The sequence below is a fragment of the Pseudonaja textilis genome, chromosome 1 (assembly GCF_049901715.1).
Source record: "Pseudonaja textilis isolate UNSWEBS1 chromosome 1, rPseTex1.2, whole genome shotgun sequence".
Classification (NCBI taxonomy): Eukaryota; Metazoa; Chordata; class Lepidosauria; order Squamata; family Elapidae; genus Pseudonaja; species Pseudonaja textilis.
Genome location: NC_141990.1, coordinates 318,840,769 through 318,867,446, shown reverse-complemented (window position 1 = coordinate 318,867,446; position 26,678 = coordinate 318,840,769). Strand labels below are relative to the sequence as shown.

Below are 26,678 nucleotides of genomic sequence, written 5' to 3'. Positions count from 1 at the left end.
TCGCTTAACCAATGTTTCACTTAGCAACCTCAATTTTGGGCTCAACACTTGTGGTCATAACTCAAGGACTGCCTGAATGGGTGACGGTCAGGGTGTCTCAGAGTCCTGGGATCACTTTTCTCAGCCTGCTGACAAGCAAAATCCGAGGATAGGTGGGGGTTCAATTAGCAACCGTGTCCCTAACTTAACATCTGCAGTAATATTCACTTGGGCAAGAACGGTTGTAGAATGAGGCAAAACTCACTTCACCGTCTCACTTAGCAACATAAATTTGGGGCTCAACGGTGGTCGTAAGTTGAGGATTGCCTGCGTTTTTCCAGGTGGGGTGGGGAAGGGGCAATAAAAGACCTCAAGGCGAAGTTGCAACTACAGTAGTCCTCGATGTACAACGGTTTGCTTAGTGACCGTTCCAAGTTACAACAGCACCGGAAAAAAAATGACAATGACTTCAGTTTTTCACACTTAATGACTGTTGCTGCATCCCCAGGGTTGCGTGATCAAAATTCATATGCTTGGCAATTGACTTGTATTTACGACGGTCACAGTGTCCCGGGGGATGATGACGTCCCCTTTTGCGACCATCTGATGAGCAAAATCAACGGGGAAGGCAAGACTTAATGACCGTTTCTCACCCTTACGACCGTTGCAGCGTCCCATCCAAAACTCAACCCTTGGCCAGTGACTCCTATTTACGACGGTTTCAGCGTCCTGAGGTCACGTGACTCCCCTTCTGCGACCTCCCCGCCAGCCAAAATCAACGGGGGAAGCCCGATTCACTTAATGACCATGTAACTAACAACGGCAGGGATTCGCTTAACGAATGTGGCAAGAAAGGTCTTGAAAGGGCCAAATTCCCTTTAACAAATGTCTCACTGAAACCACATCAATCTTGGGCTGAATTACGGTCGTAAGCCAAGGACTAAATGTATGCGATGGAAGGTGGTTGCGGCTGCTAGCTTGACATTAAAGAACCTTCCAATCAATCCTTTTTCTGTTCTTTTAATGATTAATCGATATTTGTTCATACAGAAACACATCTCCTTTTGATGATAGTCTTTATTTATTTATTGAAATAAAATTAAAAGTCTCTTAATGGCTGCAGTGATTTGTTTAATGACAGGAAGAGGTTGTAAAATGGGGGGGGGATGAGTTGACGTCATTTGAACAACTGCCTTACTTAGTAACCAAAATTCTGGTCCAATTGTGGTCGTATGTCAAGGACAAGGCAGGGGGCACCACCCTTCTCTGTGGGGTCCTTGGTGCTCCCTGAGCTAGCTGGTTCTTTTAAAAGACGTTTCATTACCGAACTAGCTAACATCATCAGGGCTAGAAAGGAGAAGGGTTGGATGTCATTTTTTTGTACTGTTATCTTCTCTGCCTGCCTGATCCAAAATGCAACACAATCTGCCTTCTGGCACGAGCAGGTTGGTCTTTAGCAAATCCTCCGCCTGGCCTCAAGTGCCTGTTTGCAGCTCCTAGTCAGTTTCCAACGCTGCGGCGAAAGACAAAGGAAGATATCAAAAGGAGAAAAAAAATCTTCCTTCTCCAGTTATAAACCTCGGCTCTTTCTTTTCTTCCCGGCTGCTTTGATCCCGGATCTTGCCGGGCTTCCGAAGGCGTGACCCGCCGTGTTAATTTTGGAACACAGACCAAATCGGCAAGCGATCTGCAGGGAAATTTCTGTCTCGCTTCCTGGCCCGGCACGGGTTTCGCGCCGTGTGATCAGCGCCTCACGTTGCCAAGGAATCAGATGGCAGCTTTTTTAAAAAATAATTAAAAACATGAATAAAAATAAAACCAGTCCAGAATAACCTAACCGTTGGGTTAAGTGAGTCGGGGAAGGGCAGGAAGAAAGGCGGGTGACTCGTGGTTACCGACAACCACCAACCAAGGTTGGTTTGGTCTTGGCCAAGGGCGGATCTTGTCCCGTTAACACCATCAAAAGTGAAGCAACAAGATTGTTGCACGCAGAGGAAACAATTGTGCGATCTTTGTGAGTAAGGCGGCAGCTAGGTTGTTACTGGTGGAAATTTGCAGCTCTAAAAGAACAGCAGTTTTCAGCCCCCCCCAAGCTGGCTATTATACAGGAAGTCCTTGATTTACAGCCGGTCTCGTCCCAAAGGTGCTTTTTTGAAGAGGAAGCTGGACTTCCTAGCTTTTCTTGGAAGATGTTTCACTTCCCATCTGAGAAGCTTCTTCAGCTCTGACTGCATGGTGGAGAACGGGAGGATTTATGTACGCCTTGCAGACAGCTGGTTATTTGCATCCTTTTAAAGAGTCGTTGAGGCCACTTGGGGGTTTATCTGTGTCCTCGGGGTCATCTGAGTGGTGCAAATGGATACAGATAAACTTCCAAGTGGTCTCAATGACCCTCCAGATGCAAATGACCATCAGTCTCCTTGCAGACCGCTGGTCATTTACATTTGCATCCTTTTAGAGGGTCATTTGATTTGATTTGATTGATTTGATTTGTCAATCGCTTACAAGATAACAGGTATAAGTATAAACATAGTTATGAATGCATGAAATGGGTACATATAAGAAAAATAAAAGAAACAATAGGACAGGGACGGTAGGCACGTTGGTGCACTTATGCACGCCCCCTACAGATCTCTAAGGAAAGGGGTGAGGTCAATAGTGGACAGTCTGAGGTTAAAGTTTTTGGGGTTTGGGGAAGAAACCACAGAGTCAGGTAGAGTATTCCAGACATTGACCGCTCTGTTGCTGAAGTCGTATTTCCCGCAATCAAGTTTGGTGCGGTTAACCTTGAGTTTGTATCTATTGTGTGCCTTTTTTTTGTTTTGTTTTTACTACCCATTGGGTAGCGAATTTTGCTACCAGTTCAGCATTCCACCACTGCAGCATCCGTTTCCCTCCTTCCCCAAGGCCATTCATACGTTCCACTATACTCAGGGGTGGGATTCTACCAGTTCCCACCTATTCGCTAGAACCGGTTGGTAACATTCTAAGCATTTCGGAGAACTGGTTGTTGGAAGAAATTTTTACTGGTCTAATCCTGTAAGGAAGGCAGGAAGGAAACATTCTGGTGTTGCTTACAGAAACTGCCTCTCCATTAATCCTTATTCCATTCTTGGCAGGACTAGACTTCCTGTCTCAGGAAATTCTCTGGAGTTTTCTTTCCCTCCTTTGCAGGTACTTTGCTTGTGTGGAGTGACCATTCAAAGTTACCATGGCACTGAAAAAAGTGACTTGTGACCATTTTTCACACTTACGACTGTTGCAGCATCTCCACAGTCACGAGAGGCCAGGTGAGGAGACGCGTGCTTCTATGTGAGCGATATTGAGATGGCCACACCCAACCAATAACATGACCATCAAGCCACGCCCACCAACTAAGCCACGCCCACAGAACCGGTTGTTAAAAAAAATGGAATCCCAACCCTGACTATACCAATAGACCCAAATGCTGCTACTGCTACCCCAGAAAATAAAATAAAATAAAATAAATCGGGACGTTAGAACTAGGAGGACATCTGAGACAGCGAAACTTCTGAGCTGGCTTCGGGACTTGGATTTCATCCTCGGAAAGCTGTCACGTGTCGGGATGGGGGTGGAAAACCCCGCGCCAATGCTTTGGACGCCTTAGAAGGGAAAGCAGCCAAACCGTGGGGGGCTGAAAGCAGCAGTTCACGAAAACGCGGAGGGAAAAATCATCCGAACAGATGCCTCCCGAGGCTGTTTGGAGCTGGCCTGAAAACCAGCCGCTTCCTGACGTAACCGAACGTACAAGACGCGGCAGAAGCCATCTGAACAGGAGAGGGGGAAATAAGTCGATTCCCGCTTTACCCTTCCTGCATTCGTTATCAGTTTCTTACAGATTACGTTTTATATTCCTGATTAAGTTCAAATGAAAGAGGGCAGAGTCCCTTTTCTGGACTCTTGACCCTTCGCGAGAAAGATTACACAGCTAGTCCGCGACTTAACAACAGTTCATTTAGTGACGCCGGTCAAAGCCGCGATGGCACTCAGAAAAGAAAAACGACTGTTTTCACACTGACGACCGTGGCGGCAGCATCCCGCGATTTACATTCCGATGCTCGACAGCGGAGCCGTATTTTACGACCCCGATCCCCTTTTACGACCACCCGAGAAGTCCTGGGCAGGGCAGATTCTCTTTTAACAACCACGTTACTAACTTAACAACTGCGGTGGTTCACTTAGCCAGAGTGGAAAGGAAAGTTGTAAAATGGGGCAAACTCGCTGAAACGTTTCACTCGGCAACGGAAATTGGGGGGGGGAGTCGATTGCGGTCGTAACTTGAGGACTACCTGTACTTCGGAAGGTGCAAAGAACATTTTTCACTCATCCTCACTACAAACCAGATGAATAGAAATCTCAGAAGCCAAAAGGCTTTTGGGGGAACAAAAGAAAATTCAGATTTCAACCTCCATCTTCCCTGTAATAAAAACACAGGAAGCCCTTAGTTCTACAAGGGATGTGGGGTGTGACCCACTTTGCAACAGCTCTTCACAACCACAGATCTCTGTTTGTCAACTCATAAAATATTTCTATGGTCTTTTTAGAGTGGCCAGCAGAAAGGGAGGGGGGAGCAGCGCGGCAGCTTTAGAAACCGAAACTGCATTCCGTAAATGTTTTCAAGGATAGTTTCTAAGTGACCGAAGTGTCTGCCGTGCAAAATTCTAACTGGAGAGCATGACTGATGACTCTGGGCTATGGAGGTGTCCCATTGGAGGATATGAATTAGGATACACCCAGCGGGTGGGCGGGGGGGATGTGTCTCAGAGTCGGCTACACCCAGGCAGCGCCAGCATGTTTGCTCCTAATCTTCTTTAAGTTTTGGACGTTCGGCTCGAGACTCGTGATTTAAATGGGGAGCCCTGACACTATTGTGACCCCCACCATCCTGGAGAATTCCTCCCCCCCAATTTAAAAATGGAAGAGGGGAATTGGGGCTCGGCTAGTCTTTCTCAGGGGGTCCCCAAATACCCCGAGAGGATTCAGGCCCCCCCTTGCTCTCTCACGCTGTGACTCTCATCCTCATTTTCCCCGTCCCCCTGAGTAGGAGAGACGCAGTCCTGCTGCACACACACAACATGCACACAGCCTCCCCTTCCTGGCTTAGTCCCCAGGGAGCCCAGCGAGGGAGAGGAAGCAGCCGGACGGAAGGTCACAGCTCCTCCGTCTGTTCCAAGACCCCATTTCCAGGCTGCTCCGATTCAGTCCATGCCACCGAGGTCACATTGGGGCCTGCGTAGGGAAGCTCAGGCCGGAGTCCTTCCAAAGGGGCAGGTGGACCGCCTTCTGCGAAGACCTCCTCGGTGTGGTTGCCTGCCGGGGTCTCTCCCTGCTTCTGAGGCCTCACGAGGTCTCTGATCAGAGGGCTGGCGGCCTCGTCTTCGCTGTGAGCCCCGAGAGCTGGCTCCTTCCAGATGCTCTCCTTGGCGCTCTGTTCGGCCTCCTTGCTCAGGACGTTGGCGATTCTGGACGATGCGTCGTTGTTGAGGGACCTAGAAAAAACTGGGAGGGGAGGGGACACACGGAGCATGAGTGAGACACACAAAGGATCGGGGGAATTGCAAAGGACGCAGAGGTGGGTCTCCAGCAGGTTCCGACCAGGTCCGGAGAACCGGTGGCGGAAATTTTGAGTAGTTCGGAGAACTGGCCAATCCCATCTCTGACTGGAGGTTTTGCAGTATCCTTCCCCTACCAGGGCTACCAAGCCACACCTACAGAACCGGTGGTAAAATAATTTGAATCCCACCACGGGAAGGATGGGTTCTTAAGGTCTCTCTCTATATATATATCTATATATATATACAATCTATTTATTTGCAGATGGAACATTTATAGCTCTTGGGGCTGGGTGGGAAATGAACCTCTCTACTTTTTCGATCTATCCATCTATCCATCTATATCTATCTATCTAATTATCTAATTATCTATCTATCTACCTATCTATCATCTATCTATCTATCTATCCTCTCTCTCTCATCTATCTATCTATCTATCTATCTATCTATCTATCTATCTATCTATCTATCATCTATTTATCTATCTATCATCTATCTATCTATCTATCTAATTATCTAATTATCTATCTATCATCTATCTATTTATCTATCTAATTATCTAATTCTGTCTATCTATCTATCTATCCTCTCTCCTATCTATCTATCTTCTATTTATCTATCTATCATCTATCTATCTATCTAATTATCTGTCTATCTATCTATCTATCATCTATCTATTTATCTATCTAATTATCTAATTATCTATCTATCTATCTATCTATCTATCTATCTATCTATCTATCCTCTCTCTCTCTTCTATCTATCTATCATCTATTTATCTATCATCTATCTATCTATCTACTTATCTAATTGTCTATCTATTATCTATCTATCCTCTCTCTCTCTTCTATCTATCTATCTATCTATCTATCATCTATTTATCTATCATCTATCTATCTATCTAATTATCTATCTATCTATCTATCATCTATCTATTTATCTATCTATCTAATTATCTATCTATCTATCTATCTATCTATCTATCTATCTATCCATCCATCTATCTATCTATCTATCTATCAAAGCAGAGATGGGATTCCACCGGTGTTACTACCGGTTCGGTGAGAGTGAGTTTTGTCCGGCTGTGGAATTCTGAGAGTTGAAATCCACAAGTCTAAAAGTTGCCAAAGTTGGACATCGCTGCTTTTTAAGGTATTTAAAGTCCGGGCTGCCCTTTGGCCGGGCAAAATTCACACAAATAAGGAACTTCAAGATTTGACTCTGTGATGTAAGCAGAAGTTATCTATAAATTCTTCAGATCCATTCCGCCCCCCCCCCCCGCCTCACTTGGGAGATTAGTTTGTATATTTGTGTCTAAATGTTTCTCATGAAATAAAGACATGGTTGTCTTCAGCACATTCCTCTCCTTGAAGAACGGAATTCTTCAATGGACTTGGGATTTGAAAGAAGTCAAAGAAAAGTCAGGCAAAAATCCGCCGAAGAAAAGTTGGACTCTTTGTCCCAAAGGTGCTTTTTTTTTTTTTCAGGAGGCAGCTGGACTTTCTGGTTTTCCTTTTTGAAGACATTTCACTTCTCATCCAAGCAGCTTCTTCCGCTCTGACAGGATGGTGGGGAAATGGAAGGATTCATACTCCTTGCAGACAGCTGGTCATTTGCATCCTTTTGGAGGGTCCTTGAGGCCACCTGGAGGTTTATCGCTGTGTCCTCAGGGTCACCTGAGGAGTGCAAATGGTCCCTGTGGTCTGCAATTCATTCCTCTGGAAATCCATTCCTCCTCCCACACCATCCCAAGGGTGCTCATCCCAAATTGCATAGCTAAAAGTCCATTCTCCACCATCCTGTCAGAGCTGAAGACGCTTCTTAGATGAGAAGCGAAATGTCTTCAAAAGAAAAAGAAAAAAAACCCAAGAAAGTCCAGCTGCCTCCTGGAAAGGAACCTTTGGGACAACCATGGTCTGGATGATGGAGAATCTTTACAGACTTTTAGCTATACAATTTGGGATGAACACCCTTGGAATGGTGTGGGAGAAAAAAAAAATTGCAGACTACGGGAACCATTTGCGCTACTTAGGTGACCCTGAGGACACTGATTAGCCTCCAAGTAGCCTCAACGACCCTCTAAAACAGGGGTCTTCAAACTCGATCTCTTTAAGACTTGTGGACTTCAACTCCCAGAATTCCTCCTCCTCCAGTCAGGTTAGCTCAGGAATTCTGGGAGTTGAAGGCCACAAGTCTTAAAATGGCCGGTGTTGAAGGCCCGCCCCCCCATATTAGACCAGGGCCTTCAAACTTGACAGTTTTAAGACTTGTGGACTTCAACTCCCAGAATTCCTCCTCCTCCAGTCAGGTTAGCTCAGGAATTCTGGGAGTTGAAGTCCACAAGTCTTAAAATGGCCAACGTTGAAGGCCCGCCCCCCCATGTTAGACCAGGGGCCTTCAAACTTGACAGCTTTAAGACTTGTGGACTTCAACTCCCAGAATTCCTCCTCCTCCAGTCAGGTTAGCTCAGGAATTCTGGGAGTTGAAGTCCACAAGTCTTCAAGTTGCCAAGTTGGAAAACCCTGGCTCTAAAAGGATGCAAATGACCAGCTGTCTGCAAGGAATATCAATCCTTCCATCTTCCACCATTCAGTCAGAACTGAAGAAAGCTTCTTGGATGAGAAGGAAAACGTCTTCACAGAAAAAAAACCTCAGAAAGTCCCGTTGTCTCCTGAAAAAAACAAAACAAAACAAAAAGCAAGTTTGAGACAACCCTGACTTGGGTGACGGAGAATCTCTACAGGTGTTGGGCTCTTCGACGGGATTCGTCATTAAATTTCCTGCCATGATGCCAACTGTTTGAGGCTGAGAGAGAGAACCCCCCCCCGTTCAGAGCCTTCCCTCTGCCCAGGTGCCCACCTACCGACACAGCCCCCTTGCTCACCTCGCACAGGTACGAAGTCACCTGAGGTCTCGGCTTTGTTGCGGGTGAAAGGCCCGATAGACGGGAAGATGATCAGCGCAAAGGAGAGAAGCAAGACCTGAGGAGGACATTAAGAAAGACGCCGGTAGCTTTCTTGAGCAGAGGGTATGGACCTCCAAAGTCCCTGCCAACTCTGCTATTCTGTCCTTACAGGTAGTCCTTTGTTTTAGTGACCGTTCAAAGTTAAACGGTCCTGAAAAAAAGAGACTTTAGGACCATTTTTCGCACTTATGACCATTGCAGCATCCCTGCGGACGCGCAATGTATATTTTCGGATGCTTGGAAACTGACTCACGTTGATGACGGTCACGGGGGTCACGGGGTCCCTTTTTGTGATCTTCCCACAAGCAAAATCAATGGGGGGAGTCAGATTCACTTAGCGACGGGTTTACTAATTTAAGAGCTGCCACGGTTTGCTTAGCCAATGCAGCGAGGAAAGTGGGGAAATGGAGCCAACTCACTTCACAAATTTCTCACTTAAACATAAATTTCTGGGTTCGGTTGTGGTCATAAGTTGAGGACTATCTGTATTCTGTTATTTTTCCCTTAGGGGACTGGAGACTAAAGCATACGAAGGGACAGTTGCAGGAATTGGGGAGGTCTAGTTCAAATCTCTTTTCCCTGATGGGCAGGGGTGGGATTCTCCCGGTTCGGATCGGTTCTATAGAACCGGTTGTTAAGATTCTGCGCAGTTCGGACAACAGGCAAATTGTGCCCTCGGCTGGCCCTGCCCCTCTCTGCCTGCCCCTCCCCTCACCACCCAGTCAGCCCTTATCGCGCATGCGCAACATTTCGCGCATGCCCGACATCGCTGACTGCCTTCTCCCCTGCTCAGTCACTCCTTAAGGTATTTCTTTTTTCCTCTCCCGACGATCAGCTGTTCCGATGATCAGCTGTGCCGGGATTCCCCTTGCTGTCTTACTGCTTCGCCTGGGAGGCAAAAAATGGAGGGTGAGGAGCAATAACGCTCCCCCAGGAGGCTTCCCTGAGGCCCAGAAGGCCCCAAAAACAGGGGGGGGGACATTGCAAAAAAAAAAAAAGCCACACCCACCCTGCTACATAACCATGCCCACCTTGCTATGCCCACACAACCAGTTATTGCAAAATTTGAATCCCATCCCTGCCGATGGGGATGTATTTTTTGGTGGGGGGGGGGCAGGAACCAGAAGTAAACACTGGAAACCAACAAAAGAGGTTGTCAATTATTGTGGGATAGTGCAAAAATGACTGGAAAGAAATCCAGACATCTTAAAAATGTCAAGTTTATAAAAATAAAAAACCCACTATTTTAGAAGCCATTGCAGTTAAACTGCCTGGAAAAAAAAAAGAAAAATAATGGTTAGGCGCCATGACTTCAATTCAGGTAGTCCTCGACTTACAACAATTCATTTAGTGACTGTTCCAATCTGCAACGGCCCTGGAAAAAAAAGTGACTCACGATCACTTTTCACACTTATGACCCTTCCAGCATCCCCAGGGACACGTGATCAAAATTCAGACGCTGGGCAACCGACTCATATTTATGACGGTGGAAGTGTCCCGGGGTCAATGGTCTCCTTTGGGGACTTTCAGACAGGCAAAATCCATGGAGATGCCAGATTCCTTTTATCATCTAACTTACTGCAGTGATTCACTTAATCACGGTGGCAAGAAAGCTCGTCAAAAATTCATGTGTCCCCCGTCTCGCTTAGCGAGCAGAAATTTGGGGGGGGGCTCAGTTGCGGTCGTAAGCTGAGGACTCCCCATATCTACACAACCCCTGACATACCGCCACGCAGGTGCTGGTTTGTGCAGCTTTGCCGCTGGATTGCATCACGATGCCCTGGAGTTTCTTGAGCTGCTGCAGAAGAGACCTGGGGAAGAGAGGAGGAGGAGGAGGAGAAGGAGGCCTTGGTCAGGATTTTGAGGAGCAGCGGGTGAATTCAGGAAATTCAACAAGGGCAGAATTTCTCCTATTTGATTCAGTGAATGCCAAGCATGCTGGAGTGTGTGTGTGTGTGTGTGTGTGTGTGTGTGTGTGTGTGAAAGTGTTGGGGAGGTGGGGAATGGCCAGGAAAGAAACAGAGCTGTCCCGGAAGAGCTCATCTTTTATGGGTCTAGGACAGGGGTGTCAAACTCCGTGTCAACTCATAAAAAACCTTCCTAGGCCTGTTTTAGAAGTTGCCATTTAAAACAAAGTGGGGGTGTGTGGAGGGGGAAGGAAATCTGGAAGAGGAGTTGCAGCAGTTTGGAAGCGGAAATACATTTCCATCTCTTCTCTTTAAAAGACTGTGACTCAAATACCAGGGCTTTTGCCCGCGGATATATTTAATTGGAGAATGTGATTGATGACACCCAGCCTATGAAGGTGCTCAGTTGGAGAACCTGATTGATGACACACCCGGGGAGGGGGGAAATAGGGTCTCAGGGGACTGTAAATGACGTAGGCCAGAGTTGGCTGCATCCAGGGCAGGGGCGGCAGGTCGCCTCTAATGAATCCTTTGAAGTTTTTTTGAAGTTTGGCTCGAGAATCATGATTTAATGAGGGCGATTGCTGGAATCCTAACACTCAGTTTCATTGAGGGATGTGGTTGACCTCGGGGGGCTGGCCGACTGGGTGGGTGTGGCCATCTTGATGTCACTCAGTGGGCGTGGCTGACTGGGTGGGTGTGGCCAGCTTGACCCCACCCCCTAAACTGCTGGCATGTTTCCTCTTCGCACTGGGTAGACTGGGCCAAAGGGATGCGGGCCAGCCCCAGACATTTTCCCAGACGGCCCCAGTAGGCCGGATATGACCACAGTGATTGTGTCTTGTGTTTGACACACCCTTGGTCGAGGACAATTCGCCACAGGCAACTCACTGCGGCCAACTCACCACGGTGGGACAATTTGCCACGGCCAACTTTGAAGTCTATAGCTAGAAGGGACCTCGGAGGTCTCCTAGTCCAGCCCCTGCTCAAGCAGGAGACTCTATACTATTTCAAACAAATGGTTGTCCGGTCTCTTTTTACAAACCTCCAGTGTTGGAGTACCCACAACTGCTGGTGGCAAGCAGTTCCACTGGTTAATTGTCCTGTTAGGAAGTTTCTCTTTAGTTCCAGGTTGCTTCACTCCTTGATTAGCTACTATCCGTTGCTTCTTCTCCAGGTATTTTGGAGAATAGCTTGACTCCCTCTTCTTTGGGGCAGCCCCTCAAATGTTGGAAGGCTGCTATCCTGTCCCCACTAATTCTTCTTTTCTGTAGACTGGCCAAACCCAAAACCTGCAACCATTTTTCATATGTTTTAGTCTCCAGGCCTTTGATCATCTTAGTTGCTCTTCTCTTTATCCAAATCTCAACATCTTTTTTGTAAAGTGGGTGACCAAACTTGGTTGCAGGATTCCAGGTGTGGCCTTACTAGGGTTTTATAAAGTAGTACTAACTTACTTCCTGTGGGACATCTTGCCCCGGGACAAAAAAATCATGTCATATTGAAAAAAAACATGTTGGCCGTGAAAGGCCACCAAAGAAGGGACGAAACGAAAGGCGAAGGACAAAAAATCAAAACTGTTTTTTAAAATTATTTTGAAGATAATGAGATAAAATTGCTAAAACTGTCTCGCCGCAAGCGGTCCAGCGGGAAGTTGGCCATGGTCCAGCTGGCCACAGTTGAGTTGGCCGTGGTGAGTTATCCCAATCTCAGTTTTTTAAATTCCCTCCCATGGTGGGTCATTGCTTAAAGTTTACATTCCATTTTCCAACTTGGGAGCATAATCAAGAAAACGAAATTGAAATGGCATTTCAATGTATGCGCTCTCTGCATACGGGCAGCCCTCAATTTGCAACTTTCATTCAGCAACCGCTTGAAGTTACAACGGCATTGAAAAGAGCGGCTCACAACCGGCTCCTCGCACTTATGACCGTTTGCAGCATCCCTCACAGTCTCGTGATCACAATTCAAATGCTTGGTAAGTGGTGTGTATTTATGGCGGGGTCACGCGATCACCGTTTGGGACCTTCTCAGCTGCCTTCTGACCACCCTAAATTCGTGGGAGGAGCCAGATTCATTTAACGATGGCCCCCTCCCCAGAAAAGGTCGTAAAATTGGGCGCAACTCACTGGACAAACTGCCCTGCCTATTATCAAAGGAAATTCTGCTCCCGATCGTGGGCTACCTGGATTCAGGCCTATTTGGAACCGTCACCAGATTGCCGCCTTGACAAAAGACACTTGGCGGTGGACAACTTACAAGTTCTGCTTCTCCAGGTGAACCACTTTTCGCTGGAGCTCCTGATTTTGAGCTGTGCAAGCCGACATCCTGAAAAGCAAAAACGCCAACGGAGGTGAAATGGAGAGGGATGGGTTTATTTTCCCAGATGGGTTTATTCGGCTTTTAAAGTTTTCCAGCCTGACGTAATTTGTAGAAAGGAGAAACTGATCGATCAATCGATCAGAATAGAGTGGGAAGGGACCTTGGATAGAATAGACCAGGGGTCGCCAACCTTTTGAACCTCAGGGACCACCAAACTCATAATTTTAAATCCCAGGGACCACTAACCGGTTCTGTGGCTGTGGCCTAATTTGTGGGTGTGGCTTGGTGATCATGTGACTGGCTGAGCCTGGCTTGTATGTAAATATTATAAATATTTACATAAGTATTGATTTTTTTTATTAAAAAAAGAGCAACTTTTACCCAAAATCAGGCAAAGCCGGCAAGCAGATTGAGTTGCTCACAGAATCACAGATTCATTCAGAGATCTATCTATCTGCCATTGGCTAGCTCAGTCTGTCACATAAAATTTGCTTGCAAGCAAACTCACAAAATTAACTCACAACACACCATGTATGTAAATATTGATTTTTTTTTTATTAAAAAAAGAGCAACTTTTACCCAAAATCAGGCAAAGCAGGCAGGCAGATTGAGTTGCTCACAGAATCATTCCGTGATCTATCTATCTGCCATCGGCTAGCTCGGTCTCTTAAATTTGCTTGCCGTGAGTCTGCACTGAATAATAGAACCTTCAGTCCTAAAGGAGGTTCGGCTGTGCTTAAAAGCAGAGCCGAAGATCTAAAGACTAGCTGGAAAGCAAGAAATGCAACCGTTTCCTGCTTCCTAGCTAATCTAAAATCTCCTGGCACAGCAGAACAGATGATGGTCAAAAAAAGGAAAAATAGCAATTTAGCAGGCAAGTTTGCTGGGTAAGGAGCAGACGGGGAGGGTTCCCATGGGCCATGTGGGCTACGCAGCCTTGTGTTTCTGTGCAGCCTGGATTAATTGCTTTGAGGGGGGGTGCTCTGGGGGTGAGATTTCACTGCAGCCCACCAAAATTTTCTCACGGCCCACCCATGGGCCGCAGCCCACCGGTTGGCGACTGCTGGCCTAGACCATTCCAGACAAGGGGCTATCCAGTTTCTTCTCGAAAACCTCCAGTGATGGAGCATCTACAACTTCTAGTGGCAAGCTGTTCTAATTGTCCTGTGAGAAAGCTTCTCCTTAATTGCAGGTTGCTTCTCTCCTTGGTTAGTTTCCCTCCATTTGTTTCTTGTCTTGATTTCTGGTACTTTGGAAAATAAATTAACCCCCTCCTCTTCGGGGCAGCCCCCTCAAATACTGGAAGACTACGATCAACAGGATGGATCATCATCATCTTCTCTTAATGACCCCGCAATCTGGACGACTGAACGGAGCTGAGCGTTCTACTGGCCGGATGCCTTTCCTGTCACCAATGCGGAGTTTTTCCCCCAGCAGATATATTCTCAGTGTGCCCAGAGAGAGAAATGTCTGCATCGACCCAGGGTCGAATTCACAGCCTCCTGATTGTGAGGCAACAGCGCCACCTCTAGGCTACCGCACCACTCACAAGAGGATGGACCGTGATGGTGCCTAAACAATCTCACCCACCAATGTTGTTTTACAAAACCTGTGTGTTCAGAACGAACAAACTTTCATCCATGTTCTAATCTAGCTTGTTGATGATCCGATCCAACTCCAAAGGAGGAAAGGAAAAATAATAACATACCGGCTTTCTAAACCATCGATGTATTCCTTCCGTTTCTTGCGACTTTCCTGAGCGGATTGTTTGTTCCGGATCTTTCGACGGATCTTCTTGAGAACGCGTTCCTCATACTGCCGATGCAAAGAGAGATTTAGCTATTCGTTTTGTTTTTAAACCATATCCGTTTTTGCATATCGAATTCGAAGAATTTTTGGTCCCTTTGTGAAACAACGTGCAAGGCCCTCAGTCCTTTGAAAAAGTACGCCAATGACTTTCTCATTGTAAAGATAGTCCTTGACTTACCGCAGTTCATTTAGTGACCGTTCAAAGCAACGGCATTGAAAAAAAGGGACCTCTGACCGTTTTTCACACTTACGACCTTCGTAGCCTCCCCATGTATCCTATGATCAAAATTCAGATGCTTCTTCAGAGCTGAAGAAGCTTCTTGGATGAGAAGCGAAACGTGTTTAGAAAAAAAAAAACCTCAGAAAGTCCAGTTGCCTCTTGAAAAAAAAAGCACCTTTGGGACATTCAGATGCTTGGCAACTGACTCACACTTATGACCGTTACAGTGTCCAAAGATCACGCGATCCCCTTTTGCGACCTTTTGACAAGCAAAGTCAACGGGGAAGCCAGGTTTGGGCCCTTGGCATGTATTTAACGACGGCCGCACTGTCCGGGGGCGTCATGTGTGATCCCCATCTTCTCAGCTGGCTTCCAACAGGCAGAGTCAATGCGGGAAGCAGGATGCGCTTAACGGCGGCATAATTCACTTCATAACTGCCTGGTTCGCTTAATAGCCATGGCAAAAAGGAAATGTCTTAAAATGGGACACACACACCCCAAAAAATCACTGAGCAACGGTCTTGCTCAGCTCAGCGATGCCAATTTTGGGCTCAACGTGGTCGCAAGACGAGGACTACCTGTGCTAATTAGCAACCTCTGCTTTCTCAGATTATATTTGAGAAAAAGCCCCAGCTAAACCAGAGGCCTCCAAACTTGGCCACTTTTAAGACTTGTAGACTTCTCCAGCCAGCTAATGCTGGGAGTTGAAGTCCACAAGCCTTCAAAGTGGCCAAGTTTGGAGACCTCTGGCCTAAACGTTACTCACCTTGGTGAGAGGCAGCTGGGTAGGAAGCATCACCCCTTCCTTAGCCAGCAGTTTTTTCTCATCCTCGGTCAGCACCAGCTCCTGACAGGTGCCTGGGGCTTGTCTCACCATCGAGGAGTTGATAGCCTGCTGGTGCTAGAATGTCACGAGGGAAGAATGAAATCGGCATTAGGAAAATGAAATAAACGGGGTTTCTACATCACAGAACAAGGAATAATAGAGTTGGAAGGGACCACGGAGGTCTTCTAGTCCTACCCTGGACCACTCTTGACAAATGGCTGTCTAATCTCTTCTTTTAAAACCACCAGTGATGGAGAACCCACAAGTTCTGGAGGCAAGGAGTCCCACTGATTAACTGTTCTCACTGTCCTTAATTCCAGGTTGCTTTTCTCCTGGATTAGTTTCTATCCATTGCTTCTTGTCCTGCCTTCGGGTGCTTTGGAGAATAATTTAACTCCCTTTCCTTTGTTGCAACCCCTGAGATATGGGAAGACTGCTATCCTGTCACCCCCTAGACATACCCAGTTCCAGCAATCGTTCTTCCTATGTTTCAGCCTCCAGTCCTTTAATCATCCTGGTTGTTCTTCTCTGCACTCTTTCTAGAGTCTCAACATCATTTTTACACTGTGGCGACCAAAACCGGACGCAGAATTCCAAGTGTGGCCTTACCACCAAGGCCTTATAAAGTGATATTAACCCTTCAGGTGATCTTGAGTCTATCCCTCTGTTGATGTAGCCTAGAACTGTGTTGGCTTTTTTGGGGGGCAGCTGCACCAGACGGCTGGCTCAGGGATGGTCTCCCAAATCCCTCTCAAACTTGAGCCAGGTACAACCATTCTACATATGTTTTAGCATCCAGCCCGCTTGGGGCTTGCTGTTGGTTGCTCTTCTCTTTACTTTTTTCCTGAGTCAGATCTGAATTCAGCAGAAAGCGTCTTCAAAAGCGTGTTCTTAGAAATAACCGTAAAAACATGGGTTTATAAATAGCCCCGCCATCATCGTTATTACGGGAGAAATACTTACCATTTCAGAGTTGTTGGAAAGCAGCAGATCCTTAATTGTGAGCATGCAAGAGGGTGGGTTTTGATGGGCGGCATCGGTTATTTGCCTCTCCTCTGGATAAAAACCAGCAGCCCACATATCTGCAAAGAAAATGAAAGAGGGGATCTGTTGGTTTGCGTGCCAACAAAAATCCAGCTTTTCAGTGTACATGGAAATTGCTTTTTGAACAGATAAGATTTGTTCTTCCAGTATCCTATTATCTTATCTGGTTGAGAGCCACTCCTCAAGGGGTCAGTCAGGCCTTTCTGGTTACTTGTTAATCTGAATGCTGGCCGTTGTTTGATAACAACAGAGTTAACTTGAGTGCACACCTGGGTGGAGGAAGAAAATATTCATTTTACACTACAAACCCAAACCCTTTTAGAAGGTATCCCAGGTTTTCTCCTGCAACAACCAGGATCCTACGATTCTAGACAACTCTCCTGCGTCACTTTGCTGCCTAGCGAAAATGTCACACTCACGCCTCTGTTTGACACCACCTGAACTGTTCCAAACTCCCCTTAGCATTTGGGGTCTTGTTGTGTTGCAATGATTACGCAGGTGTTTCTCAACCTTTACAACTTTAAGAAGAGCAGATTTCAACTCTGAGAATTCTGAGTTGAATTCTACTCATCTTATAGTTGCTAAAGTTGAGGAACACGCCGTTTCTCGCAACAGAATAAAAGAGTTAGAAGGGACCTTGGAGATCTTGTAGTCCAACCCTCTACTCATGCAAGTGATCCTATATCATTTCAGACTGGTAGCTGTCCAATCTCTTCTTAAAGGCCTCCAGTGATAGAGTACCCTCAACTTCTAAAGACAAACTGTGTACCACTGATTAATTGTTAGGAAATTTCTCCTTAATTCCAGGTTGCCTCTCTCTCTCCTTGGTTAGTTTCCACCCGTTGCTTCTTGTCCTGCCTTTTGGAGCTTTGGAGAATAGCTTGACTCCCTCTTCTTTGGGGCAGCCCCTCAAATATTATAACACTGTTATTATGTCACCTGCTAGACCAGGGGCCTTCAAACTTGACAGCTTAAAGACTTGTGGACTGCTACTCTCAGAATTCCTCCTCCAGCCATGTTAGCTCAGGAATTCTGGGAGTTGAAGTCCACAAGTCTTAAACTTGCCAAATTTGAAGACACTTCTTCTAGTTTTTCTGCTCACCAGACTAGATATACCCAATTCATGCAGCTGTTCTTCATATGTTTCAACTTCCAGTCCCCTCATCATCTTGGTTGCTCTTCTCTGCACTCTTTCCAGAGTCTCAACCTCTGTTTTTTTACAGTGTGGCAACCAAAACTGAATGAAAATATTCCAGGTGTGGCCTTACCAAGGCCTTATAAAAAGTGGTATTAACACTTCAGGTGATCTTGATTCTATCCCTCTGTTTATGCAGCCTAGAACCACGTTGGCTTTTTTGGCTGCTTACACATACACAGAGAGAGAGAGAGAAAGAGAGAGAGAGAGAGAGAGAAAGAGAGAGAGAGAGAGAGAGAGAAGGAGCGAGAGAGACAGAGAGAAAGAGAGAGAGAGAGCTAGCTCATATTTAAGTGACTGTCCACTAGGACTCCAAGGTCCCTCTCAGCGTTACTGCTATTGAGCCAAGTTTCACCTAATCTGTGTCTTTCTTTTTTTTTTTTTACTTCAAGCAATGGATTCTGCACATCAAAGTGGGAAGATATTTAAAGCAAGTTCCATTTCTTCCTTATTTCAGCCTCATTGCTTTGGTTCATACGTGCAATCTGATGGGGGATCCCACCATTTTCAAAGGCCTTAGGCAAAACACGTCCTGGACTGTTTTGAAAGCAACCAATCCAATGCCACTGCTGTCATCACAAGCTGTTTTGGGGGTGGGGGGGTGGGGGGGGGGGAGATGCAGCTCTTTTAAGGGGTGACGTTTTTGTGATTCGGTATATTCTGAAGCGGCTACGGGAGATCAGAAACGGATGCCTGACTTCGGCTCTACTCATTAGCCTCACTCTTGAGACGGCAGCCGTATCTATGCGTCACAGGTCCACGAGATGGCGATTTAATATCAAATCGCAACTTTAAAGTTAATTTAACGCTAAATTCCCTGCACGGCTCGTTGGATCGAGGATTTGCAAGCCAATTACAGGTAGTCCTACACCTACAGCAGAACATTTTAGGCACCGTTCAAAGTTACAAAAGTGACTTACGGCTGCTTTTCACGCTTAACAACCATTGAGGCATCCCCTCGGGTCACTCGATCAAGATTCAGAGGCTTGGCCAAACTGACTCGAGTTTATGACGGTTGCAGGGTCCCGGGGTGTGTGTGTGTGTGTGTCATGTGATCCCCTTCTGACAAGCAAAGTCTGCAGGGAAGCCAGATTTGCTTAACAACCGTGTGACTAATTTAACCAACTGCGGCGAGTCACTAAGACAAATGTAGCAAGGAAAGTCGTAAAATGAGGCAGAGGTTCACTTTACACCTGCCTGGCTTAGCAGCATGAATTTGGGGCTCTGTTGTGGTCGTAAGTTGAGGACTACCTGTACGCTGCGGATGCCAATTGGTTTCTTTGGGGGTAACTACCAATAATCTATCTACATATATCATATGTAATGATATCAGACACCCTCTGTGTATTTTGAGCTGCGATTCTCATTTCCCTTTTCTGTTTACTAGAACGAAAGAATTGGAAGGGATCTTGGAGGTCTTCTAGACCAACCCCTTTCACAAGATCCTATTCCATTCTGGACAAATGATTGAGTAAGGCTGACGAAAACAGGTGTTCACACTAATGAGCGGGGTTTTAAGGTTCTCCATGGATGGACACGGTGGAGAGCCCCTTCTCTCAAGGGCTTTTTTCCCAAGAGGACTTTCTGGTTGTTCTCTGAAGACCTTTCTCTTCTCACCCAAGAAGCTTCTTCAGCTCTGACTGGATGGTGGGGAATGGAAGGATTTGTACCCCTTGCAGACAGCTGGTCATTTGCATCCTTTTAGAGGGTCGTTGAGGCCACTTGGAGAACCCTCAGCAGAGCAGGAGGCATACGACATCTATCTCCAGTCTACAACACCGTCCTTTCAGCAGTTCCAAGAAGGCTCCGTACCCGTTTGCACTACCCAGGTGACCCTGAGGGACACAGACCAACCTCCAAGTGGCCTTAACGACTCTCTCAAAGAATGCAAATGACCAGCTGCCTGCAAGGAGTATAAATCCTTCCGTTCTCCACCACCCGGTCAGGGCAGAAGAAGCTTCCTGGATGAGAAGAGAAAAAAGGTCTGCAGAGGAAAATCAGAAAGTCCAGTTGTCTCTTGAACAAAAGCACCTTTGGGGCAACCATGACCTTGGAGGACGGAGAATCTCCAGAGACATTTCTCTCAAGTGCCCCAGAGATGGTGGTTCACCTGGTTTCACATTCAAGGAAAGAAAAACAGGGCACTCACTGAAGTCTATGGAGATGTCCATCTCTCTCAGCTCGGTGGTTGGTCCTTTTAGGACAGGTAAGGCTTGGCAGGTGTCCTGGCATGGTGCGTAGGCCTGGTCACCATCGGAGTAGGCCTCTGGACTCCCAGTTGGAAGGTAATGTGGAGGGCTGTCTAGCTGATCAGAGTTTCGATCCTCAGATATGCCACTGTCACTGGCAGCTGGAGACCAGCTCGGAGAGTCAAGGACAGTGTTTGCCGCTCCTAAGATGGAGTTGATGAAGTCTTCGTTCTCTTGAGGGTTCAGCAAATCCTGCTGACAGAAGGGAGAGGTTCTCTGTGAAAAAGCAACCTTAGAAAGCAACCTTCCTACAAGGAAACAAAGCTTCAACAGAGCAATCTCAAAACTAATTTCCTCTTGGAATCTTACATAAACCATTAATATCATGCTGGACATTTTAAGGAGGCAATATAAGCCCTGAAACGGAATATTCTTAGTTTTCGTTAAGATGGTATCCCTCTGAAGAGTCTTTGGTGCTTTCTGAGTTTGGTTGTTTTTGTTAGAAATTCTGTTTATATATAGCACCACACAGAGCAAACAGTCACCATGTGCTTTACTGCTCAACTCTATAACTGTAACAGGAAACAGGAATAAAAAAAAGAATAAATGAGCATAGAGTATATACCATAGCTCCAAACTTGTAAATACTGCCATCTACTGGCTGAATGCTACTGTACTTGTTACATAGAAATACATTCCAACCATGAATTCCAACAGTTTTTCTTACAGATGTTTCATTACCCAAACTAGTTAACATCATCAGTGGTTTATCTAGTTTGGGTCATGAAACGTCTGCAAGAAAACCACCAAGCTCAGAGAGCACCAATGACCTCTCATTTCAACTCTGAGCTACAAATATCCTCCTTTACTGGTATCTCTCTTCCTCCCCACTGCTGTTCTGTTACTTTTAACGCAAAATAATGAGGACATTTCCAATTGGCAACTGCCAACTGCTTTAGTCAAGGGCGCTGTCAGACCCACAAGATAAGCCAGGTAAGGAAAGAGATTCTACAAATGATACCGGACTTGGCTGATTCAGGCAATAATAGCATAATTTTGAAAGCTTAATGGTGTCTCCCTCTTATACCAATGAGAGTTAAGATGGGGCAGTCTTGAGTTTCTTTCTAACACTTTTCTGGGCTTAATTTGTGCTTGGTTGCAAGTTTATGTATTTCTTCTCCAAGAAGTGTTTTAGTGTTACTCCTAAAATTCTATTCTATGTTATTCTATTCTATTCTTTCGTTATTCTCTACTCTATTCATTCCTTTTTTCCCTATTCCTATTCTGTTCTGTTCTGTTCTACTCTACTCTACTCTACTCTACTCTACGCCACGCCACACCACTCCACTCCACTCCACTCCACTCCACTCCACTCTATTCCTATTGTTTAAGTTCCTCTTATTTGAGATATTAACCTTCAAGTGTTGTGCTACCAAATTTTGCTCCGAGCATAGAATATTTTTTAATGCTTTTGGCCCGAATGGAGCAGTTAACCCTATTCTCCTACCTATTGCTCAGCTGCTGCCTCCCCGCCCCTTTCTCATCCTGGTGCCGCCTGCTTACCCTGCCTTCTTGGGCCATCCAAGGGGCCTCTGAGGATCCCAGCTCCACATTGCGAAGGACTCCGTCCTGCCCATCAAAGAGGAGATCCAGCAACTCCACGCCATCAAGATTGGGGCAGGCCATGACTGCAGGAGAGAGAAGATGAGTTAGAGGCTCGGGAGTGGCTGCTTCTTAGGCAGAGTAGGGTGGACTCAACGAACAGAGTAGTTAAACCATGGAGTTAGTTGAAACTATGAATGGAAACCAAACCAAGGCATCAACTCAGTTGTCACCTTATGCCATGATAAGGTTTGCCGGTTTGGCCTAGCAAGTTATGGGGAAGGAGTAGTTGTGTCTTATTTTCCTAGGTCTATAGTACAGTTGCTGTGGTGCGTGACCCCAACCAGATTACTGTTAAATTACAGGTAGCAGCAGCCAAGAGCTGTGGTGGTGCAGTGGTTAGAGTGCAGTACTGCAGGCTAGTTCTGTTGACTGCCGGCTGCCTGCAATCTGGCAGTTCAAATCTCACCAGGCTCAAGGTTGACTCAGCCTTCCGTCCTTCCGAGGTGGGTAAACTGAGGACCCGGATTGTTGGGGGCAATAGGCTGGCTCTGTAAACCACTTAGAGAGGGCTGTAAAGTACTGTGAAGCGGTCTATAAGTTTAAGTGCTATTGCTATTGCTAATACTCACTATGACCAATCTGTTACAGCTGAAGTTATGTTCACAGAACGGATGATTTTTTACTTATAAAGCACGCACATTTTGGACAGAGGGGATCTTCGGTTGGAAAGAAGGGTCAAAGAGGCCATCTATGGCAAAACTGAACAGACTTCTCTTAACAGAGGAGGAGGGATGTGACATCGTCTGTCTCCAGTCTGCAACACCATCAGAGGTGATATTCAGCAGGTTCCGACCAGTTCTGGAGAACCGGTAGCGGAAATTTTGAGTAGTTTGGAGAACTGGCAAATATCAATTCTGGCTGGAGATTTTACAGTATTCTTCCCCTGCCATGCCCACCAAGCCATGCCCACAGAACCAGTAGTAAAAAAATTCGAATCCCACCACTGAACACGGTCCTTTCAACTGTTCCAAGAAGGCTCCACACCCATTTGCACCACTCAGGTGAGGACACACATAAACCTCCAAGAGGCCTCAACAACTCCCTAAAAGGATGCAAATGACCAGCTGTCTGCAAGGTGTATAAATCCTTCCATTCCCCCACCATTCAGTCAGAACTGAAGAAGCTTCTTGGATGAGAAGGGAAACATCTTCAAAAAATAACCGGAAAGTCCAGTTGCCTCCTGAAAAAGCCCCTTTGTCCCAACCATGACTTGGATGATCTCCATAGAGAGAATCTTCTGGAAAATCTTTCAGAGACAAATGCAGAGGACTTCAACATTATTGACAAACATCTATTTATCCATTTAGTTTGATGAAAAGTCCCAGGAAAAACACAAAATCTTCTGGAAATCTTTCAGAGCCAAGTGACTTCGGTATTATTGAATACAGTATTAAAGGACGGTATTAATATTAGAGAGCTACAACTTTTATTTTGCAGGCAGAAGATTACATTATTTATTATTCAATTTATTTACTCTAGGCAGCTCAAAACCGTAAAAAGAAGAAATAAAAGAAGAAAAAATAGAAGAAATGAAAGAAGAAAAAATAGAAGAAATGAAAGAAGAAAAAGAAGTTTAGAAGAAGAAATAAAAACAAAATTTGGACAAAGCGTAAGTAAAATAACAGAGCGATAAAATAAACAAGGAAAAAGAAAACCAAGAATATAAATCGATACGAGTAAATTAAAAAAAAAACCCTCCATATTCTCCACCAATTCATGTAAACAAAGCCCAACCAAAAAAAAAACAGATAACATCACTTGTTCAAGGACTGATTCCTGTTTCACCTCTTCATTTATGATCATGAGGACTGGAACCTTAGTTTATCTTCAAGGAAGGATGTCCTAATGGAAAGGTCTACCAGTTTACCTGTCCCAAGAGAAGCTTTGGGCTCTCCCCCGTGTTCATAAAGTATGAGTACTCCTCGACTTATGACCACAATTGAGCCCCAAATTTCTGATGCTGCTAGGCAAAACGTTTGTTAAGTGAATTTTGCCCCATTTTACAACTTCTCTTGCCACGGTTTCATGGAATTGTCTTTTTTTAGGTTCGAGCCTTCCATATTACGCCCCCAAAGGTGCTTTTTTATCAAAAGGCAACCAGATTTTGTTTTTCTTTAAAAACATTTCACTTCTCATCCAAAGAGCTTCTTTGGCTGAACTGAACAGGAGCTGGCATGAGAAGCGAAATGTTTTCAAAGGAAAAAAATAAACAAATAAAGTCCAGTTGCCCTTTTGGAAGAAGCACCTTTGAGACTACCATGACCTGGATGACGGAGGATCTCCATGGATATATTACCATCATGCTATTCCAGAATGTAATGGGACCAACTCGTCACGACCAACTCGCCGCAGGACAGCTTAATAATTCAAGCAGGACAAGAAGCCACGGATGGAAACTATAATCCAGGAGAGAAGCAACTTGGAACTAAGGAGAAACTTCCTGACAGGGAGAACTATTAATAAGTGGAACTTCATAACTTGTGGGTGCTCCAAGGCCTCCAAGCCCCCTTCCAACTCTGTTATTCTGTTAAATTCTGTTAATAAATAACAATTCCTGTATTCTCAGCACAACAGATATCCTGCCAATTAAGGCTTTGTACATTTAGTCTTCAAGTTTGCACCCAAATACACCGCAACTACACCCAGTGATTTGGAGGACGTTTCCAGCTTTGAAAAATGTAGTAAAAAAATAAAGCTGAAGAAATTTGAGTAGTTTGGGGTTCTTCTCGTCTGAGGCCGGCCTTCTAAAAACTGCCATTTGTTTGCTTGTCTCTCGCCTTCTGATTAACAGACTTATCTCCACGTACCACTCACTTTGCGCGTGTTTCTCTTCCCTGGCCTCTGCCCTCTTATTTGTCCTGCACTTGTTTCCAAAGATGGAACCTGTGTTAATTTGGAGCAAAGAACCCGAAATTGCACCAACCTTACCCACTCCTGGCAGCGTTCTCCAGTGTTGATTCGGTTTAGCCAATTGTTTCCAATCCCCAAAAAAGGTTTTCCTTGCCGCGAAGTTGAGTACGGTTATTTTCTTCTCCAGTCTCTGGTCCGTCTGTCCAGTCAAAACCTCTTCTTTTTTTTTTTTTCCTACTAGGTGGCAAAGTTTAAACTCCAACGATACAAAAATAGCGTCAGGCTCATTAAATCCCTCCCTTTCGTCCAACTCTCCAATGGGAGAAAGACTGTCAGCTCAGCGGGCAGAGGCATGAAATAAGTCAGGCGATCATAACAGAGACAAATTGGGTAACCATTATCTAAATAACTTTGGTCCATCCTGCCTTTCGTTTCTAATTTGAGTGGGCGCTAGGCTGAGAGGTCCAAAGTCTTCGGCTGGGCTGTCACAGTGACCTTCCACCTATTTTTCAAAAATAATTTTCACTCCCTCTTTTCTCAAAGGAAACAACAATAGCAAGCTCATAAATTGGATTTTAATCACAGTGGCCTACCGATCTCAGCAGTTTACAAAAGGCTCTGAGAACTTTACTGGGGAAGCACAAAACGGCACAGGGAGCCTGGGGCACGCTCAACTCTTGTCTTCGCTGTTTAATGCACCTGTAGGATACAGAGTCGCTGTTATCAGTGAGGTGGTTGGCATAGAAAATACATTTTAAAAAAATATATCAACGGGCCCGATCCATGACTCAAAGCAGCTGTAAGATTCCTGGGGGCAATCTTCTTTTTCAGCATTGAGAGACCATTTTCAACGGTCTCGCACCTGCTGCACGATGGCAGGGCTGGTTCGATGATGATTCTGGTTTTAAAAGTTACCAGATGGTAATGCTAAGTCATGCTTAAGAAATTATTGTTACTACTATTAGAAGCCAGAGGAATACTAACAGTAAACACAAGGGTAGAAGATTCTTCTTTTCTTTCTCTGCAGTAGTTATCTTCGACTTGTCTATCATTTTGGCCTTTAGTACATCTTTTGTCTTTTCCAAGCGCATCAGAAATGTTCCATGCCTTGGACTGATAATCCAGAGAGGTGGCCTGACTTTTTCTGAACAGAAGCTAGTTGCAAGAGGTACTCTCCTAAGCAACGCATCTGTTCCTCTCCTGTATATATATATATATGTGTGTGTGTGTGTGTGTGTGTGTGGGCAAGTACTGGCAATTTTGAGAAAAGCGGAGGATTATATTAGTAACCGTTAGAAAAGCTGGAGATGCAGCCAAGGAGAAAACTGCACAAGGAAAATCGTAAAGGTGACTGCACTTAAGAAAAGAGGGAAGAGGGCACCACTGGTGGGGACAAAAAGTTAATCCAACCAAATGTGCAAAGTACCGTGGTGATAAGAATGGCAAAAGCTTATTTTTCTCATCACATCCAGCTGGGGGCCCGATTCTTTGCCGGGGAGGGAAGGTTCAGCAGAAAGTCTTCAGAGACACTAGAAAAATATTCTAGGCAGGTGCCAAGTAAAATTGCTCGGATCTGCTTCGAACTGGTTCTGCCTGGGCCAATCCTTGCAAATTTGGCTGAGACAGTATCAGTTAGGTGAGACATGCTTGACTCTATAACTCCTAGGAAGTGGCCAGGGTCGCTGAGGGGTGTTTATCTAACCCCTTGTCTGCTAGATTAATGCCCCTCCTGGTGGTCAAGAGTTCCTGGGTCACAAATGTGGTTGGATCAGGGGGTGGCGGCTGCTTCCTTGAGGGATGAGGTGCTTCTACCTTGAACAAGGCCACTTCTGGATCCAACAATTCAATGTCTGCCCATTCTCCAACTTAATTTTCTGGGGGGAAGTTTGAGGAGTTGATCGGATTTCAGCTTCAAGGGCCCTGGCAAAAATGGATTACCTGGACCTGTCCCAGGCAAACAGCGATGGCACTGATTGTACTTGTTGATTACTATTGACAGAGATAGAATGATGCAACACTCCTGATTCTTTTCTGATCTCTCAGCAACTTTTGGCACAATTATGCTATCCTTCTGGATGGGGACGGGGGGGTGTCAAAGGTAGGAGACATGTTGCAGTTGTCCCCTTCTCCTCTA

The 26,678-nt window shown here is 45.6% G+C and overlaps 1 protein-coding gene across 2 annotated transcripts; it reads right to left on the bottom strand.

The window, feature by feature from the left end:
* Window positions 1–3,940: 3,940 nt before the first annotated feature.
* On the bottom strand, window positions 3,941–24,990 carry CREB3L3 (cAMP responsive element binding protein 3 like 3). Of its 2 annotated transcripts, none has more exons than XM_026721532.2 (10): window positions 24,623–24,990; window positions 21,593–21,717; window positions 19,990–20,281; window positions 16,565–16,683; window positions 15,542–15,676; window positions 14,455–14,561; window positions 12,684–12,752; window positions 10,244–10,328; window positions 8,437–8,533; window positions 3,941–5,499 (listed from the first exon to the last, which is right to left on the bottom strand). In XM_026721532.2, exons 2-10 carry the CDS (start codon window positions 21,713–21,715, stop codon window positions 5,150–5,152), a joined length of 1,377 nt encoding a protein of 458 aa, XP_026577317.1. In that variant the 5' UTR covers window positions 21,716–21,717; window positions 24,623–24,990; the 3' UTR covers window positions 3,941–5,149. The 2 variants fall into 2 exon arrangements, with proteins under 2 accessions (XP_026577317.1, XP_087778726.1); XM_087922600.1 differs by having other exon boundaries at window positions 24,618–24,872.
* Window positions 24,991–26,678: the final 1,688 nt, after the last annotated feature.

Bases quoted from the DNA above. Each gene is read 5' to 3' on its own strand.
- CREB3L3 (XM_026721532.2), bottom strand. From the start codon at position 21,715: ATGGCCTGCCCCAATCTTGATGGCGTGGAGTTGCTGGATCTCCTCTTT. The intron at 15,677-16,564 runs GTAAGTATTTCT...GTGACATTCTAG, and splicing joins TTTCCAACAACTCTGAAATG to CACCAGCAGGCTATCAACTC. The intron at 14,562-15,541 runs GTGAGTAACGTT...TTGCATCGGCAG, and splicing joins CCCAGCTGCCTCTCACCAAG to TATGAGGAACGCGTTCTCAA.